The sequence below is a fragment of the Homarus americanus genome, unplaced genomic scaffold (assembly GCF_018991925.1).
Source record: "Homarus americanus isolate GMGI-L3 unplaced genomic scaffold, GMGI_Hamer_2.0 scaffold32871, whole genome shotgun sequence".
NCBI classification, from domain to species: Eukaryota; Metazoa; Arthropoda; class Malacostraca; order Decapoda; family Nephropidae; genus Homarus; species Homarus americanus.
In genome coordinates this window covers 3,398,262-3,420,118 of record NW_024748870.1, presented here as the reverse complement: position 1 = coordinate 3,420,118, position 21,857 = coordinate 3,398,262, and the positions used below count along the sequence as shown (strand labels likewise).

General features: G+C 34.6%; 1 protein-coding gene across 1 annotated transcript in view; it reads left to right on the top strand.

Moving 5' to 3' along the window:
• LOC121853164 (basement membrane-specific heparan sulfate proteoglycan core protein-like) overlaps window positions 1-21,857 on the top strand; it is a 476,204-nt gene that overhangs the window by 419,250 nt on the left and 35,097 nt on the right. Inside the window, exons 92-98 of the mRNA XM_042347127.1 lie at window positions 4,224-4,328; window positions 6,222-6,374; window positions 9,343-9,505; window positions 9,774-9,874; window positions 13,018-13,284; window positions 17,352-17,521; window positions 20,801-20,922. Coding sequence (XP_042203061.1) covers window positions 4,224-4,328; window positions 6,222-6,374; window positions 9,343-9,505; window positions 9,774-9,874; window positions 13,018-13,284; window positions 17,352-17,521; window positions 20,801-20,922 — 1,081 coding nt within the window. The remainder of the gene's footprint in view (window positions 1-4,223; window positions 4,329-6,221; window positions 6,375-9,342; window positions 9,506-9,773; window positions 9,875-13,017; window positions 13,285-17,351; window positions 17,522-20,800; window positions 20,923-21,857) is intronic.

Below are 21,857 nucleotides of genomic sequence, written 5' to 3'. Positions count from 1 at the left end.
ACACCCAACTCTGCAGAGGTAGCTAAGCAGTAACCGTTTCTGAACTCTTACAAGAATTACAACATTTATTTTTAGATCTACAAATACCTCATACAAATGAAGATATACAGATATTTTCATTTCCTTTTTGCAACTCTTAACATCTCTTGCGGCATTGTAGCCAGGTTAGGCTCGTCACTGTAACCACCAGGCTACTGGGCCATGCTCTGAAGTCTTATAGTTGTTTTATAACTTGTGTTTTCCTGTAAATATACCTAACTTTTTCATTTATTTATACTACTCAGTTACATGCACACACTGTCCTACATACATATTGTGAAGAAAGGTAAAAGAAATAATTGTCCTAAGAGCAAACACATAATGAGAACATACATTTCTTTGCACACAAGCTAGCTGGCTCAGTGGGGGAACTGGAGGAGGGTGCGGAGTGGGGGGGCGGGGATTGTTGCTCAGGAATCGGCGGAGGTAGCATCTCTGCTCGTCTCCGTTGCTGTGGTGAAGCCAGGAATGTATGGAAATGGCGACTGTTAAACTTTCATTTGGCATTTATATACAGTACTGGTTTGGCAATACAGTATTTTTTGTTGTACCCTGTAACATATTTATTGGTATTATTTTTATTAAATCCTCACATTTACTGGTACAGGGGTATATATTATTTTAAGAAAACTATGGCTACAGGAGGAAAATACACAAGTTTTTTCCGTATATGGCCGTGCATCTTATATGTTGTAAAATATGGTACATTACTTTCCACAGCATTAATGATTTTTAAATGAATCATCTTTACACTGAATGCTCTACCTGAAATATTCTATACCAATAAGTGTAACTTAGACTAATATTCTATTAATTATCAACATTCTATTTAACATGGCCTTGGTCCCATGGTTGCCAGATAAGATAGTGTTAGTCTGTATAAAAAAAAATATCTTTATTTTTATGGTTGAAGTTCATGACTATTATGACTTTCTTGTTTAAGCCTCTCTTGTACCTGACTGAGGTAACTCTGGACCCTAACTAAGAATATGAGAGAATATTATTTTAGACTCACTTTGTATGAAATTATCAAATTGCAATTGCAGTCAGTCGATTCTAACATTTGAGGAGTCTGCATGGGAAATGTATGCCACAGAATTATCCAGTAAAACACTGTAAATTACTGAATATACTCAGGTAATAAACATTTCATTACATCAAACAGATATCACCACACTGTGAGTGAATATTACTCTGAAAATAAGTAGTGCTATATACGTAGTGGTAATACTGTAGTGATCTTTTATATTGTGCAAGTCCAGCCTTTTTTCTCAATTGTAATCTATTAGCTAAATTAACCTTTTATGATCAATGGGTTGTAACAAGTGGCCTCCGAGAAAATGCATCCACTAAATGCCCTTTCTGCCCCCGTGTCAGAAAGGGATATAAATTAATTGCAGGTATACACTATCTGACCTGCTCATCAACCAGATAATGTTTTTCTATGAGCAACCTTCTCACACTCAGTTGGACAAGGGTCATTCGATCCCATTTTACCTGTGGTTGTTTTGTAGTCCAGTGAGGATTTGATATCCATGACTTAATAGAGTTGACTTAATGGAATTGACTTAAATTCATTTGCTCACACCCACTTAGAAGCCATCTTTGGTTACAAAATTGATTTCATAGTAGACCTTAATTAGCTGCCAATCGCCACATTTTCCAAACACATATGCCCCATGAAGTCTAGGGTTAACCTATTTCTGCAATTGTGTTTTGAATTATACTTTATTTTTATTGTATTTTCTCTGGCATTTGAGTTACTACGTGGTTAATCATTTTTACCCCAAGATCATAATGCAAAATCAATTGTTTTTGTTTATTCTTTTGCAAAGCAGTACACATATACCACACATCTGTGCTCTGAATGTATGATGTTCAGTAAGTGATTTTTAGGTCTTTGGCGACAAAACTAAAAATTTTATGTTGAGCTTTACTACAGGAAGAACTAGGATCACAATGTGCCTGTTGTTGCTAGCTAAAAGTGGAAAGTAACAAATCTTGGTCATGATTTTCTGTTACTAAATTGATTCGCTTAGTTTTATTGCCCATATTAGGTCTAATAATAATAATAATAAACGGTTTATTAATAGAGTTGCAGCCGGTGGCTGAAAATATACAGACTTACATTTGATTTAGACATAATGATATAATATGCATTGAATACATTTACAGGGCTGTACAGTACATAAATCAGGAGTTGTTTATTATTTTAACAATAGATGGGATGGTGCTGTTCTTATATCTATCGGTGCGGGCTCTTATGGGCTGAATTTTGTTGTAGTGGCGGACTGCGCGAGTTGGGTGTGTGAGATGTTCAAAACCAGCTCTTCATGATCACATAATTTTTTATCATTTCCATAAGAACCATAAGGAGAACTGATCACCTAGGATCAGTGGTATGACATGAAGAAAGTTTGCAAGTAAGCACTGTAATCAGTTGTCTGCCAGAGTTGAAGAATGAATAAGTAAATATAAAATAAATTGACAGAAATATGCAAAGAATGTGGTCTAAACATAAACAAATCAATGTGACAGACCAATACTCTACTCAAAGGAAAAGTAATGCACAGTACAGTATACAGGTATCCTCACTTTACGAACATTCAAGTTATGAAAATTCACTTATAAAATGTATATACGGTAGTCATATGATAACAGTAATACGTTAAATTATTTGTGATTGCATCATTGATTGAGGTTAAAAAAAAGTACAAATGATAAATGATAGTGTCTGCCCTCATACACCTGGCTGACAACTGATCACACCAGAAACCAAAGGCTTGCTTCCTGCACCAATCTAAATGCAGTTCAGGAAACTGCATACTGGACTTATTTATGATCAATAAATATCATAGAGGCGTCTGAATGCTCCTCATAATGTATTAGTTTCGTCTAAATCAGATTTATTTGGGTATGTCTGGCACTTGTTATGTATACAAGCATAAGGCTGAGGAAATGGATGCAGAGCATTCCATTGTGTGACTGACAGTTTAAACTATAAAGTGGATTGGTATTTATTTACTAAATATCAAAATTAATTGAGTTTTTTAAAATATTTGTCCACCAATATATGCTACTGCATAGGATCATCATCATCATCACTGTTTTATGGCCATTTTCCATTCTTGAGTGGGTTATCCCTGATTACCTGATGTCATGATGTTCCAGAAGCCATCAGCTAAATTTTAAGCAAGTTTTTTAGTCATATACCTTTCCTATCTCTCACCCACTTTTATAAAGATATTCTCTTGAAAATTTGTAATTAATAAATTTGGGTTAAGAATTTCATAAATGGCCGACTTCATGGATCTTGTGCACATACTATAAGTTCAAAGATAAGAGACATTAAGTGTTTGTCTCTTCCATTGGTCTGTCCATCCATCCATAAATGCATGTGTTCACTCGGTAAAAAAAGTATCATTCAGGGGGTGTACATAGTGTTTTTGTTGAGCACAATTATTTCATTTGTATTCCTGCTTTGTGGAAAAGAAAAAAGAAAATTCTAGTCACCTTTAAGTTTTGCAGATTACAATATGGCAGATGACCTTCTCAATCTGACTACTTGCTGGCTTAGAATGTTGCATGGCAAGCCATGGATCATAAATATAAGATTTAATTGTGAAATCCCATTTTTTGACTGAGGAGAGGAAGCAACTGGCCTGTAAGCCCTTCCTCTCCCTTAATGGGTTTTTAAATTGGCAGAGCTAAAAAGGTGAAGAGGGAACTATAATTTATGACTGGAGATAGGCTTTAAGTATGTAAGCCAATGAATTTGAGTCAACTTGATTAAATCAATGGCTCAAAAATTCTCACTAGACTGTGAGTCAATCACTGGTTCAAACTGGATTTAACACCCCTGAGCCTTCTATGTGAGAAGGTTATACATAGCAACATATCATCTAGCTGCATAGTGTTTTATGTAATGTACCCAACATTAAACTGCTTGCCATGTTAAGGTTCTCTCCCAGGCCACTCAATTTCTTGAATTGGTTATAAAAGATATTTTCAGTCTTTCTTCCTGTATTGAGTAGATTGCATGTGATGGTTGGAAAAATTAAGCTACAGGTTCCTTTCACTGATACTCATCTCCACAATGTACAGAGTGAGTTGTCATGTGAATAAGTTTATTCAAGCTAATTTTACTGATCACTTCACATTGGTGTGATATATTATTGTGGTAGCCTGCCCTGACTCTCCATGTGGCAACAAGGTCTGCATACCTCAGCACAAGATCTGTGATGATATACCTGACTGTAATGATGCTGCTGATGAAAAAAATTGTCATGGTAAGTCACTCTGTGTGGGGCCAAAAGTAGAATTAAATACATTGTTATTGAGAATATTACAGTAAAATTTAAGTGTTATGGTATGTCCTTACAATAGCTCAATGAGTTTATTAAATGAAAATCATATGAAGCACTGAGTTCTGAGAAAAATCCCTATAAATGGATATAATTTTTTTGGTACACCTGGTGTATATGTACAGTACAGTAAATGAAATCCAAAATCATAATGGATTAAGTAGTTTGTTAACTTGTATTTATAAAAAATGGAATTGAGTAAATAATTTACAGTATATAATGCCTCACGTATTTCCAATGAATCTTATTTTCACTGTTGTAGGGATCTTTCTGACATGATACATGATAGCTAGAATCATGAGCAAACATAGACATTTCCTGTATTTGTTTACATTCATTCTCCATCTGCTATAGAAGATGTGAACTGCCATAATGTTCCTCTTCTACAATAAGGCACTTAGTTATTTGTTTGGTTTATCCCTGCAATTTTATAGTGCAGCGATATGGGTATTTCTTTATGGCTTTATCAAAAAATAAAAAGGAAACAGAAATATACCATCCACAAGGGGGTGAAGTGAAAGGAGTGGATAGAGTGAGGGGAGAGGCAGTACTGAGTAGGGAGGAGGGCAACAGAGAGGGAGGAAAATTATAATAAGACATATTGTAATACTTTTTATTTTATCTCATCTTTTATCTAGCACTTGCCGTTGGAACACACATGTATGTTGGGAAATTTAAGGAAATGTAGTCAATTCATCTTTCTATTAACCTGATTAAATGACATGAATCATATTCATGACAATAATACAAAAGGATAATATTTCCCTAGCTAATTATCCTCACCATTTTCACTGAAACAAGAGATTACACATTGCAAACACTGTGCCTGGATAAAACCCATTACCACTGTTGTAGAGTGACCCATGTAAGTGCTAACCAAAACCTACAATCACACTAAGCCTGTCCTTCAAAATATAAAATGCCACATTCTAACTTTCTCCAGTTAGCCCATCTTGAGAACTAACAGTGTATCTTCATTAAAGTGGGAGAGGCATAGGTTCAGTTGACACTTGTTCTGTTCTCACAGGTATGCTACAACACTTAAGCAAGGCACCTGGTCATTGTGGATTTACTGAGGGAGAAAAATGGTTTTGGTAATGTAAATGCACCCAGGATCACTTTGAATCTGTCAGGCCCATTTTTGTGGATTGATGTGCATTCTCTCGTAGCATGTTGATTACTGAAATAAATAACTGGTTGGTAATACTGGAAGATAAAGGCAAATGTTAAAAGAGTTGTCAGAGGGAATAGAAATTCAAAGATGAGAAATTTTTCCCAGTATAGATCTCGAGGAATACTTTTAAGAATTTGAATATGTTGAGGATAGCAAAGATGTATATGTTTGGAGATAAAGGAAGCTAGGGTGAAGTAAAGCTTGCCATCATTGATGAAGAAGAAAGTGGAAAAATATTTGATGTTAAGAAAAGTTTGAATGAGAATTTAAGGTGAGATGAACATATTTGGAAGATATACACAGAAAAGCTAGCATGGAGGCTTTTCTCTCAAGCCCACTGCCTAAAATTATCCAAGGGAAGAAAGAATTAATCTTAAAAAGATTGTCACATACATGTTTTGACATTTTATTTTTCAGAATTTCTTGCTTTATATTGTTTGATAAAAAGAAGTCACATACAGTACCAATATTTGTTTATATATTTTATTTTATAATGTTTGTCTTGTAGACTTTAAAAATTAATCATTGTTAAATTACTCTTCCTCACTACATGAACTGTATTATTTTACATATGATTTTAAGTATTAACTGTCCCAAGTTTTATTCATATAATTGTTATATATTATTTTGTTATTTGAATTCAGACAACATATTCGACTTAACTAAGTGCTCGGACTTCTTCAAATGTGGTGATGGTTCCTGCTATTACTTCTACCTCAACTGTGATGGCCAGTGTGACTGTAATGACTGCAAAGATGAGAAAGTTTGTTTCCGACGTAGAAGGCATATTACTCATGGTAATGAGGTTGAGTAACATATAGTAATGAAGAGCTTACATTTAATGTTCTGTATGTAAAGTGAAGATATTGATGGCTTTAATTTGATGATTGATTTTATTGTAATTTATATGGTTATCAGGTTTTTGTAATGTGTTGCTGTTATATGTTTATACATTTATGTAATTAGTTGGGCACAATGCTGTATAGTACCTGTATATGCTTTTTGTAATGTCTTTAAATTTTATTGATAGTAATTGATTGTTACTTATATGTAGGTAAAGGGAACCAAATCCCAGACAGGAACTAAGAATCTTAAAACTCATTCCCATAAAATAAATCACAAGAGTTAATTTGTTACAAATTCACAGGAATCATGAACAAGAGAAGATTGCAACCTTTGGTCATGAATACCTCTGAGTACATATCTGCAAAGGATAATCCCCAAGTTAATTTTGTCAAAATATAGTTAGGTCTACTCTTTTTATCAGTCATAGAGTGTACCCACATACAGTAGTTCACTTAATCAGAAAAATCCTGATTATTAGAGGTAATACTGTAATTAGAAGGCTCATATTCTGATTTGAAAGGTGAACAGAACCACCTGTTAAGATACTGACAAAGGATGACAGAATTCAGATGGAAGTGAGGAAATCCAAATAAAAACCCATTTGCAACTTTGGTTATGTTGAATAAAATCGTCTGGTCTTAACCAAATAAAATATTAAAAGTAATGTCCCATATTGAAGGGGTTTATAAGTGAAAAGTCTATAGTGCTCATTCATTTGTATGGTCTCAATACTTAATGCAAGATTTATTTGTGTTTGAGATTCTACTGACCAGTTTGTTTGATGTGTATATCTTGAGACTGCTCTGTAGGCAACTATATCTTGGTGTGTCCAAGTGGAGTTGTTCTGGAATCAAATGTACAAATAAACCTTATCTTTTTCCAACTCAGAAATAGCAGTGCTTAACCCATACATTGACCATGATTTGACAACCCTTAAGTAAATAAATGTGCCTTTCAGCATCTCAAATTTATGCACATTAATGAATGTACAACTGTGTCAGATTTAAACCTTAGAATGTTATTATATACAGTAGGTAATATGTTAATGTTGTGATGATAAACTTAAAGGTGTAAATACTATACATTTCTATCTTTTTTTTTTTTTTTACAAAATTGCTTGTGTTGTGATTTCAGTCATTACTGAACTGTTTGTGTATGAAAGTGTTTTTTGTACAATATAATCTTACCTTTGGGTAAAGTTTAAGGCATAGCATTAAGTTTATACTGTATCTAATGATATGAGATAATTTGGGCAGGAACATGACAAGTGCCAAAGTTGCCCGAGATGTGTTTATTATATCATTACTCTTATTTTAACTTTGCTAATCCTTAATTACATTTTCTGATGTATAGAAATATCCCTGTTAGCCGGAGCAATTGAGAGATGTTTGGGTATTGAGACAAAATTTTGTATCCCTATAAAAAAAATTGCACATTCTATGGAATGTTTCCAAATTTAAACTACGCATCTGGCATGGAGCACCATTGCTATGGAGGCTTAACTGCAGTCAGACAGACACAGAGCTATATTTATTTATACAAACACATACAATATATTGTAAATAAACAAAATACTGTACAGTATACATGAGTATACTCTGTACTGTACTCACCAGATGCTGCTGTCTTGACCTCGTAATGCATGTAGGCCAAATGGTAATATGATGATACAAGGTGTTGCTAGCTGTCACTCTCCTCTCCCTCCATAAAGGAGAGATTGTACAGTACACACATTGTATACAGTACTATATATACACCCTCTACACACTAGCCTGCAATAGGCCTACACTGTCCACTCTAGTGAATGTACAATACTGTACAGTATACTTAACTGTGCTCACATTTTACATCTTAACACTGCTTTAGCTGTATTCTTTGGTGATTGCATCCTGGTACAGTAATGTAAAGTACTATACAACACAGATCTTATGCAAAAACAGCATTGAGCGAGTGAAAAAGCTTATGCAATGGCAGCAGGCAGTGAACAAAGCGATAAACTGTGAGGTACATCAGCCATACATAGGCACTCCGTGCAGTCACGTGGGTATTGTAATCTAGGCCTACCCACCCACACTCTTGGCATGTGTCAGCGTATGATGCAATCACTCAGAAGTTTATTACAATGCCTGGAACGGAAAGGTTTTTCTCAGAATGCTAGAATATCTATTTTCCGGGTAATGGAAAGTTCCGGGGATCGAAGATTCCGGCTAGCAGGGATATTACTTCTATTTCTTAATTTTGTTACATGTCTACTTCTCATCAAGAGTGCCTTATAAATGTATTATGATGATATTACTGTACTTGTCTCAGATAATTATGGGTGTTATTTGAGAGGTTTTGTATTGTGTTGTGATAGCCTCTTTCTATTATTATATTTTTTCTCTCCATGATCTTTATATTGGGTATGGTGCTTTGATGTGTATGGATGTAATTATTGTTTAAGATAATGTAAATGTAGTCAGCAGTGTACTAAAGTTCCCCAGTACTTGTGTAGATAATATGCGTATTTTAATTTTTAAAAGTCACAATTTTATGATAATAAATAAAACAGTAAAGTGCTTACTAGATGAGTTTGCCATCAATTTGGCACCCCACATGAGAATGCACCTAGGGGTTAGGTGTATCCCCTTACACCTAGGACAGTGTGCCACTGGGTGCATTATTTATTTTTTTATTTTATTTTTAAGGTTGATTGTATTTATATTATTTTTGCAATGGTAGCTGATTTACTGAATGAGAGTGATGCTCCTTACAATTTGCTCATGGCTTGCTTTACAAATGAATGAAATTCTTAAACTAATGAAAATATGTCTTTATCACCAGTGTTGATTAACTGATCCTCTTTTGGTTATTTATACTGCCTTGGCTTTTTCATATTTCACAACAAAAAAGTTAATATGTAAATGCATTTTATTTCAGAGGAACCCCTGTTGGCAGCATTCCAGCAGAATATGGTAATGTATGTTGGTCAAACAGCAGAGCTGCGTTGTGAAGCTTCAGGAATCAACCCAAGTGATGTAAGATGGACCCGTATGAGAGGTCGCCTCCCACCCGGTGCTATAGAACATGGCAATCTCCTCAGGTATAGTCTGCATTTGTTTCTAATATATATTTTCATATAAGTTATCAGTAAACATTGTTAGTGATTAAAAGAACCCCTGGGAGAATTTAATGCACTTAATTTACTGTAGGGATTATATATATATACTGTATATATATATATATATATATATATATATATATATATATATATATATATATATATATATATATATATATATATATATATATATATATATATATATATATATATATATATATATATATACAAGAAAAATAATCACTTCCAGATTACCTTACGTCCAACCCGAAGACAGTGGCATGTATCAGTGCGAGGCCATCACGCCCTCTGGATATCGTAGCTCAGACGTCATCACCCTCACTGTTACAAGTGAGTCCCAGCAAATGGCCACTAACCTGCATGACAGTAGTTCAACCTTATTATAACCATTAGAGGAGATACATTCTTGTTATTGATACAAACAAATTCCAAGTGCTTGCCAACATCTTGCTTTCCTGCTTGCTTCTTTTAGTTTAATTTAAGAATTTTCCAAAACAAGTACAGTTTGTATATTGCATTACTGCATATAAGTACTGTAGAGAAAATTCCATTATCATAATTACTTTCCTCATAAGCTGTGTGGGTTTTATTTTTAAGGTTTTAGTTTGATTTTATCGTAGAGCATAAGCAACTTTTATGTTTTAATTTTTTATTGCCCTTAATATACAAGAACAGCATTCAGTTATGATAGGTACTCTAGGTTTCTTGTGTGTATATTAATTGTAATCTATTGCTTCCGCTCTTGTTCTTTTGGCAAATTCTTAATTACATTTCGCAGTCACTGCCTTACTGGTAGAAACAGTTAGACTTGCATTCATCTTCATTGGTCGTACACAAAATTTCCGAATATTCATAATGAAGTTCGATAAGCAGACTCTTCATCTCACATGAAACCAAATAGAAGTTTGGGGAAATAAACAAAATGTGGCCCTCCTTGGTGAAGTTACAGCAAAGGAATGGCATAATCATCACTACAAAAACTCCTTATATCCAGTACACATGATGTCACCTCACAGAGGTTTACACTCACATCACCTGAACTCAATCTGGGATTCCCCCTTGAAGCATTGCAACACCCGGTGGCGGTCACCTTTGACAATGTCAGGTAACACATTTACCGATATAGGCTAAATTGGCCTCGGATGTAAGTAAACTTTGTATGAAACCTTTGTGTTATTCATTCATTAAGGGTCTCAATGTAAATATTGCTTTCAGATATACTGTACTGTACTTCCACCCTTAAATTTATGCTGGTAAGAAATAAAACTATCAGTAATTCTACAGCAGGTGTGTACTGTACTGTACAGAATTCCATGTAAGGTATCCTGGCGGTGAATGTGTTATCTGCAGGTCCGGATTAACCACAAGGCTAATATGGCTGTAGCCTTAGGCCCTCAAGTTTAGGCCTTAATTTATGTTTCTTAAACCGAAATCTTTGTCGCAAGTTCGCAACTTTACAAGGTGGTTAAGTAAATGACTTTTGTTATGTTTATTAAGGTTCTATGTTTATTACTAGGGATGCACTGGAACCACAATATTAAGTTCCGGAACTTGCCAGAACTTTACAAAAATCCGGTCGGAACCGGAACTTTAAGTGTTGCTTAAACAAAAACAAAAAATAAGTTTCATGACACCCAGAAAAGCTAATATGATATTATTGGGCTTGGTCTTGGTTTTAAACTAATTTCTAAAACTAAAGTCATGAAATGAAGTTCAAGTGGGCCACTTTGTTTTATATGCTTTACAGCTTTTTAATACCTTACAGTGTTTTTTATATGGGAATACAACAATGCTGCTTCAAGGTTAGATTCACCTTTTATAGTATTTTTCCAAAACTGTATGTCATATCACCTAAAATATATTAAGCTTAGCATTTAAGTTGTTTTGTAATACAGTACTGTACATGGAAAAATAATAACTTTAAAAAAAAATCGATCTTTGGGAAGCCACGAGTCTTTGACAGGTATGTTTCATGACAACCAGTCACACAGAGCCATCAGGATGACGCGTCCAGTACTTGTTTAGTTTTAAACTCAAGTCAGCTCACCCAGCTGCCTCACACATGACTCAGTGTCTCCCTCAATAGCAGCTGAGGTGAACGTAAGGAGGTAAAGATGTTTAGTAGAGATTCTAAAGTTTTGGCCGGAACCGGAGCTCCATAAAAATTGAGGTTCTGTCCGGAACTAAGTTCCGGTGCATCCCTAGTTATTACTTACTAGATTAAATACTCCTTTTTTAATGCTTATAATATATGCATGTTTTAATATGTTAGGTCATAAATTACAGTACCCTGTAGTTGTGCACTATTTATCGTTAATTAGGTAGTTTTCTCTTTTTTGTGAACTGAATTCATGTTTTGGGGGTATGTTTTTCATTGGGGAGCCGAACCCTATTTTTATCATGTTTTTCTATTCAAGAATGTTTTTCCTGGAACCTAACCCATTCATATCTCGAGGGATACCTGTAATGGCAAAACTTGTAGGTGTCTCCATCATCCCTTGATTTTAACTTTGCCTTCCTCCTGGAAAGCATTCTGTAGATACTCATGGTTGTCACATTTCATGCTGCCCCATCCATGAAAATATTGAACTACCAAAGCCACATTAGACATCTCTATTTTCTACACAGCCTGATATGCTTCACTCTTCTTTTAAAAACTGATTAACATATAACAAATTCCATTTTATCACTTACATTTTCAATACTTTCCACATCACATTTGTCACCTACAGGTATATCATAAAATTTTGTCATATGCATAATACCACAAACGAAACAAAACTCTGGTAACACATATGTAGTACCAGTAGGTTTTTTATAGATGTAATTCTAATCAGCCATTTTATAATTATTTAAAGAACGTGTCACATGCTTGCTCATATTTCTAGGAAATGTTGATAATTTATTCTTGCATGTTATATTGCTTTGATAGTAATACTTGTAAGTGGCTGCACAATATAGTCATTGGAGAAATTTTTCTTATATTTTGGCAATGAATATCCCAGAATTAATCAGAAGGTACGGTCAGTTCACCTTCAAGTTCAAAATTCATATGTACACTCGCCAACAAAAAATTCCCATTGCCTCACCTGGCTCTTCATGAACCCAGAGATTTAAAGAGACCTCACAGGTCTTTGATTCTCTGGGTTCATTAAGTGGCAAGTTAGGGGACAGGACTTTCGTTGACGAGTGTACTTGCAGGTATAGTTTTTAATAATCCATTTAGCTGTGTCTTTGATATTATGTTAATTATGTACTAATTTTTTTTATATAATCTTTAGAAATATGCTTAAATTTAAAAATCTACATTATTTATTAGTGAGATATTAATTTGGTTAAATCTTACTTAACATTGTTTTTGTACAAATACACCATCTAGCTTTGAGATTAGATTAAAGAAATTGCATGTTTGTTTTTCTGTAATTATACTATTTTGAAATATTTGATTTTTATTATTTTTTTAATTAATACAGGACTTGAATCTGTAGAGGTTAAAATCCGTCCTAGCCGTTCAAATGTTCGCATCGGCGATGACGTAGAGTTCACATGTGAAGTTCGTGGTGGGTCGGATGCTGCTTTGTCTTGGTCAAGAATGAACTCAGGTCTACCTTCTAATGCTCAGCCTTGGAACAACGTCCTCAGGATTTTCAATGTGCAGCCTGACAATGGTGGAGTTTACAGGTGTACGGTCACAACAGCTAATGGTGTCTTTGAAGGAAGCTATGCTCTAGCTATTCAAGGTATGTCTTTCTTGATCTTCACTTGAAGAACCAAGTGTAATTTGCTATTTTTGTTTACAGTCATCTGATCTCATATTGTGTACCCGGTAATTATTAAACAGGTATTGGGCCTACTTGTTAGATACCCAACCAGATGAAGCGTAAAATAAGTAAACAGACAGCTGACATACCAGCGATCCAACACCGTCTCTGGGACAAGCATCCAACTCATAGGGATTAAATTACTCCTATAGAGTTATAGTAGTTCCTTTTGATATTTCTTGCTCATACTGTAACATTCTCTGGCAGGTTGTTATTGTACAATAATTAATTAACAACTGACAATTTTCTGGCTTCTTTGTCTTGTGGCCATGACCTCAAGTGTAAGAAGACCTTCAAATATGTCTTTAATATTTCATTTCTTATTTTCCTCTGCCCTCAATACATGGCAGCATGGGTGGGCATGTCATCTGTTAGCACAGGCCAGCAGCATCTATGCACACAATTCATGACACCCATGAGTTCTATTGCTCTATTAGTTACCTTTTGCTCACAACTTTATTAAATATACAGTAGAATCCTGGTTATCCAGTATCCATGCAACCGGCACCATATTTATTGCTATGATTAACGATAAAATTGATACATAGCATATCATAAAATATAAAAGCATTTATTTTATGAAAAAAAAAATAGTACCTTCCACAATCAAACCATTCTCTGGGTAACAGGACACAGTTCAGGCAGTCACAGTAGTGTGGCTGCCATGACATCACATCTGGAGAAAGCTCAGCCATGCTGTTATAGCCCAGGATTCCACTGCCTCCACACACATGCACTTCCCACGTATACACACCCATGCTCTTCACTTTTCTTATTTTGCAGTTTTATATTATACAGTAAAGCCTCCGATAACGACGGTTCTACTAACAACGAGTCATATTTATGACCCTGGTTAATTTAGGACCCAATTCAATTTACACCATTATTTTCTTTGTATTCAAAACATAAATAGAATAAAAAAATTAATTTAATTACAATTTCATAAAAATAATAATGAATAAAAAATTAATTTAATTACAATTTCATAAAAATAATAACTAAATCCCGATATGTACAGTATTATACAAATAAAAAACAAACATGCCTTGCGCACAGAGGCTGCTGGGGCGTAAGAGTTAATATTCTACGTACAGTATTATTAATGAATTATATTGTTCATTTTGCATATACCCTGTATAAAAAATAAATCAGTCAATTACATATTCAGAAATAAACAATAATGAATTTTTTATACATATTCTTAATTAGATAAGTGAAGCCATTTCCCTGAGTGCTCACGTATACCTGTATGTTGGCTAACAGTCTCACTTTTTTCTTCACCGTCAGTGGTTACTTCTACTGTACATTAAATAACATTACAGTAATTAAAACAACATGATTTATCCACATTAATTTTACTACACCAACAACCAGGGTCTTATTTTCTTCAGTTTCAGATGGATAACTGACATTATGGGTGCAAACACTAACAACAATGGCATCCCATCTCTTGTGTGACCATGTTATTATTGATTTATATTGTATAAGGTGCATTCATAAACATTATTTAAGGACTATAGTTTGCATTTTTAATTCATTTTATTGTTTTAAGGGAAAAGAGGGTGAAAAGCCACACAAAAGATATGAAAAGGTCAGACTTTGGAACACTTCTCATTATTATTGCTTTATTTTAATGGTAATTAATGATTCATGATATGATGATTCACCTTACACTGCATTATTGGAGGACACATTACCGTCGTTATTTGAGGCTTTACTTTAGTTTATTTATAAGCTGCATTAAAGTACAGTACTTTAATGTACTTTTGGACAACTTTATAGTTTCACTACATGCACCAATAAATACGGCGGCTGGGTTGGTGTATCGGTGTTGCAGTTATAGCTCACCACCTCAACACACATTCACTTCCCACACATACACACGCATCTCTTCATATTTTTAGTCTTAGTTTTATATTATATTTTCTTTATTCCTAAGCCACATCAGTTATATAGAGTGGAATAAATGTTAAAGAATCCCGTTTCTCTGAGACACGAATTTGCAAAGTCAGCTTGTAGCACTATGCATTGTAAGATCTATTGAAGGTGCCTAAAAGGGAGATTCAATTAACCATAAAATCTTTTTATCCGACACCTCTCAATCCCCATAGGTGCCAGATAACTGGATTTCTACTGTATATTGTTTAGTCTGACTGCACATCTGAGATTATGTGATTTTATATATTTAACTGCAGGATTAAGGATTAATGTTTTTCATTACAAAAATATATACTGGTATGTATTTTCTTGGAAAATGTTTTACTTAATTATTATCATTATCCACGCAGGCTGACCATTGAAAGGTGTGAATGGTGTAAAAGATAGCTTCATCGGTGCATCTAAGACCTCATGTTCCCAAAGTTTGATTATGGAAAGAATGGAATGAATGTTAAGCACATGGATCAAACACCAAACTCATTAAAGTGTTCCCTTGTACATGTATACTGTAGTTTTTCACTGGTATAATATTGGGTACTGTCTTATTAATAATGAAATCTAATCTCCACTATTTACCTGGTACATTGTTTGGTTTATGCTTTTTTTATTTACACGACCATTTTCAAGAACATATTTATCGCATAAATTGAGAGGCTCCTGTACAGTATTATGAAATGGGATGTCAAGATCAGTACTTCATCTCTAAACCAAAACAGGCATCCCTTGCTATCTGAATGGGTTAGGTTCGGATATCAAATTTTTGGATAGTGAATAACATAATAAAAAGAAGAAATAAAGTTCAGTTTCCCTCTGAGAAGAAAACCCAAATATTGTGCCAAAAAGTAAAAGGTTAACAAACAATAACAAAAAACACAATTTTATACCTAAAAAGATAATTTTGTTCATGAACAACTCAAAAAATCCCACAATACAGTATTAAAGTAAAAAACAAATTACTAAGCTGAATAAAATACTGTACTATATAGTTGGTACATTACCTTATGTGAGGGCCGTTAGAACTTACCATAAGGGGTGAGGAGAAGTACCATAGACTTACTCGGGGCCTTACCATCTACGTAAAGTGATTATCAATTTTGGATTGTGAGAGAGGTGTAAAATTAGAATTTTCAGATAAGTGAATTTACTCAGTGAGCATTCATATAGTGATAGATACCTTTACAAGATAATTTACCTTCTCTGTGTATGGGACAGTAACTCTTACTGAGTGGTCTTTGTCCTTCACCTGTATAATAAATGTAACTCAAGATTTATCCATCGTTTCTGATGTAGCCCTTGGTTAAAAAATTTATAAGAACTGTATTATTTGTATCCCGCTTGACTTGTTACTTAAGCCTGGGAATGCACAAGCCATGAGGCAAAGTCCTTTAGGACCTCAGAGAAAGAATTGAGTAATTTTGATTCAGATTTAAAGATTTTAGTGGATAGGTTTTATAACCTGACTCCTAACACCTTCCCATCTTGGTTACAGTATTTTCTCTCTAATGAAGATGAAAATAGCCAAAGTCAGTACAGTACTGTGAGTTGAAATAAAACTTAATCGCCCTGGAAAAATTTTAAAAATTATCTGCTTATAGTGTAACTTGGTGAACTCAATAGACCCAACATGAACAACTGTTTTGACATTTCTTTTCATAGAATCTACTGAAAGAATGATTCAGTCTGTGTGATTTGGGGTTACTAAATAATTTAATTTTGATATTGGACTATAGTTCCAAGCTTGTAATGGTCAGTACAAAGTTTGCCTATTGGCCATGAAACTGCATATCACTTAACATTTTTTCCATTTATGTTGAGAATATTTTTTTTCTGTAAAAATGTGTGTACAAATAGAAATTACTAATGTTTTCCACTTTTTCATTGCACCGCACTTAATGAATGGATGCCACTGGTAAGTTATTATTTTTTCTTAGATTTAGTACGTGCTTGAATCGGTACTTTAATAAAATTGTCAACTTGAAATTTTCTTTGTGAGCTAAATTGATTAGGATATCAATTGCTAAAATGAATATCTCGTTTTTATATTTCAGATATAATATCATCGCCTGTTAATGGTCACCATCCACGTTCAGTGGAAACAAGATCTGTGGCCTTTGGTTTAGGGATAGTGATGGAGTGTCGTGTATCGCTTTCTCCACCTGTGTCATTCACATGGAATAAACAAGAAGGGGAATTACCTGTCAAAGCCCGTATTCAAGAGGTAAGTTTTTTATCATTATATATTTTGGTTAATCTTTTATATTTGACTTATTGACCCTCTCACAAGCAGGTTGAGCAGGGAAATTTACAATCATTCCCTACCTGATGATGAAGTACAGTATTCCTCATGCATTTTCAAACTGTTCCCTACACTTGATGACAAAACTATTGTCATCCAATTAGCTATATGATGTGTTATGGCTATTTTTCAACTCATAATTTTGGGTGGATTTATTTATTTGTTTGTTTTATTATTTTACTCGGTTACATGCACATACCATTCTATATACAGAATGTGCAAAAAAATATATATATATAAATGAAATACATACCTTACGGGGAGCATCTGGCTTTAAGTATAGGTGCTTTAAAATTTGGTTCATCATTGTGATATTTCTACCATCAGGCAAGGACAACATGTACAGTCCTCTTCACTAGTGAGTTTACAGGGGCTCTTCATATAAACATTCCACAAATCATTATATTGAGATATTTGTTTTAATATTGTTTTATTTTGATTCCATGGTATGTTTACTATTGCGAGTTTTCTTCTGTCAAATATAAACAAACACAGGGCTGCCACACTGTACAAAACCTGACAAGCCCCTGTAAACGCACTAGTGAAGGGGCCTGTACATCAGCTTTAAATGTCCTAGCGTGGATAGAAGACTTTCTACATGACCGCAAGCAGTGTGTGGTGATTAATGGCATGAAATCATCATCTGTGTGGCAGGGTACCACAGGGCAGTGTATTGGGCCCGCTGTTGTATGTTTGTTTCGTAAATGACATGCCTGACATTGTACACTCCTTCATACAAATGTTTGCCAATGAGACGCATGACAGAGCAAGCGCAAGTAGTGGCGAGGAGGTGCTGGGCAGTAATTTTCAGACCTCCTCTCTTTATAAGAGCTGGAAGCCCACTGAATAGCTATGCTTCATTCCCTCAATCATTTTCTCGAGAGGGAGAAAGCTACCACAAATTGATTTCTAAAGTGATTTTTTTTTTTATTCTTGCGATACTTTTCTTGATGAATACTTTACTACGACTATTGACAGGGCTACCCAAGCCCACAAGGGGTCGAGAGGTTAACTAATCTTATATAGAATTTTAAACATTTCAATTATCGCTATAAAATTCCTTATAGACTGCTCAAGGTATTACCATCACACCAGGATTTAAAAAAATTATTTTAATGTTTTTCCATTTTTTATTGACCTGTATGCCAGATGCTCTTCATAAGGACAAAACCATAAAGAGAATAAACATTTCTTTATACGCTACAGTTAGCAGAGGGGGTCAATGAAGAGATTAGGTATGAATACAGTACAGCTTGTGGTTTTATTTTGAAGTTAAATTATATTCAGTATTGCATTTTGTTTTAGTATTTAATGCTGTATGTTATATTATTTATGATAAAACATACCCAGTACACCATAAGAGGCTGATCTTATGAGAATATATAGTAATAAATACAGGTAAATAAAAACACTGACAAATGAGGCAAGGCCAGTCCCCCTGCCCCACCTCCATCACTTTACACATGAAAGTGTCACCTCTTATTCCTATTAGCTCTTGTTAGGCCTACATCAAATCTGATATACTGTATATATATATATATATATATATATATATATATATATATACTGTAATTGGTTCCAACTCACTGAAAATTACATACAAACTAAAAATAAATGCAGTAAAGTACACTTACTTTGAGGTGTGCATGTAGAAGGCTCCTGGTTGATGATGATGGGAATTAGAATGGGGGTGGAGGAGAAGAGAAGGCAGTGGGGTTGGAAGAGAAGTCACCCCATGCTGCCATTTCACCCATAAAATTTTAGTTCACTTGGTGTAATTCAAGATTATTTTCTTTAAATCAACACTGCACTGTACTATATATTTTCAATATGTAAAATATATTTCAAAATGACCAATAATTTGACTGGAAACACAGAAAAAAAGTGTTTATGTTGAAGAGTCTCAAACAAGATGTTCCTTCCTCTGAACTGGTAAACAAACTGACGCCAAGCTTGGTGTGTTGAGTGGCTGTTTGGCGCGCAAAAAAATAATTTCCTGTACTTCAATTATGTTCAATAATTGTTAAAATGACTAAAAAATTTAATATAAAACGTTTTAAATTATTGAATAGTACAACCTTCTTGATATTTACTAAAATGGTAAGGAATTTAAGCACTAAAACCGATTATAGAAGTCCAAAAATCCGGACTGCTTGGGGATTAGGTCGGTCCGGATTTTCGGATTTTCCGGATTCTCAGCCAGTACTTTTAAAATTCAAATTTAAGGAGGAATAAAGAAGAGATGAACAGGTACAGCAATATCTAACTGTCTAATACCATGACAAGTCTTGAAATTCCTAAGCCATCCATCACTAAATGAGCACTCTGATTCAATGTTCATTTGCTACTTAAAAGACTTTGCTTTGGCAATAAGCATCGGCCCAGAAATTGCCATACCTTCTGGTTGTTTTAACAAAAACCATTCGTGCAACACTTCATCAAAATTTTCTAATTTTGGCCGATGTAAACTTTTTCTTTCAGCAATTTTATTGTAAGGCTCAGAAGAAGCTGTGAATTCTAGAATTTTATTCTTTGCCTTTTTTATATCATAAATTGTAGACTTTCCAATGTCGTATGTTTCCATTAGAACAGTATTGCTCACACCACGTTCTAGTTTCTTAATTATTTCAAGTTTGTCCCTCAATTTCAACGTGTTCTTCTTTCTCTTCACACAACAAAGTTTATCTACTTTAGGAGCCATTATTATGGGCTTGTACAGTACTCTGTAAATGGAAAGAGTAGGACTCAAAATTACATACATTGTCACCGTTTGATTGCTCGTTTTAAAGTGGCGACCGAGTGGTCGTTTGTTGTCGCTGTGCAGCTGTGGTGCTCACGCATGCGCACATACTCACAAAAGCCCACTAAATTTAAAAAGTTTGAGAGTTTTCGAAAAGTCCGGATTCTCAGGTGGTCCGGATTTCTGGCATCCGGATTTTTGGACTTTTACTGTTTTGTATTGGTGGACTAATACTACAGCTGGTGGGCAGCTAAATGCAGGCGAAAACATGTTGGGAAAAATTCATAAGGAATTCGATAACCGAGGGTTTGCTCGTTAACCGAAAGTGAATAATCTTATGGAAGGTAATTCGTTAACCGAAATTTCGTTAACCGAGGGATCACTGTATATATATATATATATTTATATATATATATATATATCCGGTATATTGTATTAATATTGTCTGAATTTTTACATAGGCTGTCTTGGACATCCCTGAGGTGCACACAGAGGATGCAGGTCTCTATATCTGCACAGCCAGCAATGAAGAAAGAAGTACAGATATTCCAACTCTTCTTCTTGTTACTGGAGTTGTTCCCAGGTAAACTGAGTAGAGGATGTCAGTGTTTCTCCAGTGTTGTTTTTATATGCTGATGCTTTTTAGATACAGTAGTACCCCGATTTACATACTTTACATACGCCGTCAATTGAACCCACAGGGTACCGCGGAAAGTGAAAACCGCGTAAAGTGAACAACAGAACATATGGGATTAATTCCAATAGAGACTGGCCCGACCCCCAAACTCCACTTTTTCTGACACAATACCTATTTGTAGTAAAAATAACATCTAAATTTTATGATGGTATGCTCACACAATTAATATTTAAGAGAAATACAGTCGCCAGGTTAATGTCCATTCAAATAATGGACTCAAATCCCCCCCCCCTCTTCCCAGCTCACTAGCTCCTACCTCTCTGAGAAATGTGTGGGTGAAAACATTAGATTTTATTTTTAGTAATAAATAATACCTCAGACTAAAGTTAGGATAATATAATTGACATTTCTGGATTCCTTGCAGGTCAGGGAATATTTTGAATGTAACCTTCATATATTTTGCACAAAAGATTAAATATTTGCTTTGTGTAAACCAAATTATTACATTAGATCTAAAATTTGTATGTCTAATGCAAAATCCATGATGTTTATATTCAAACTGATCATCATATTGTAAGAATTCCAGCAATGTAAATTATATTCTGGCCTGGTAATTTGTATGAATTTTATGAGCTAAAACATATATCTTCAGTAAATAAACAAAGAAATATTCTTCAAGGACACTATCTGTTAATCAAAATACTCCGCCCTAGCTGGGTCCCTCCCTCCCTCCCTCCCTCCCTCCTCCCTCCTCCCTCCCTCCCTCCCTCCTCCTCCTCCCTCCCTCCCTCCCTCCCTCCCCACCCCCCACCTTCCCTCCCTACCAGAGAAGGTTTGGGAAAAAATAGTATATTTACATTTTTAATAATAAATAATAACTC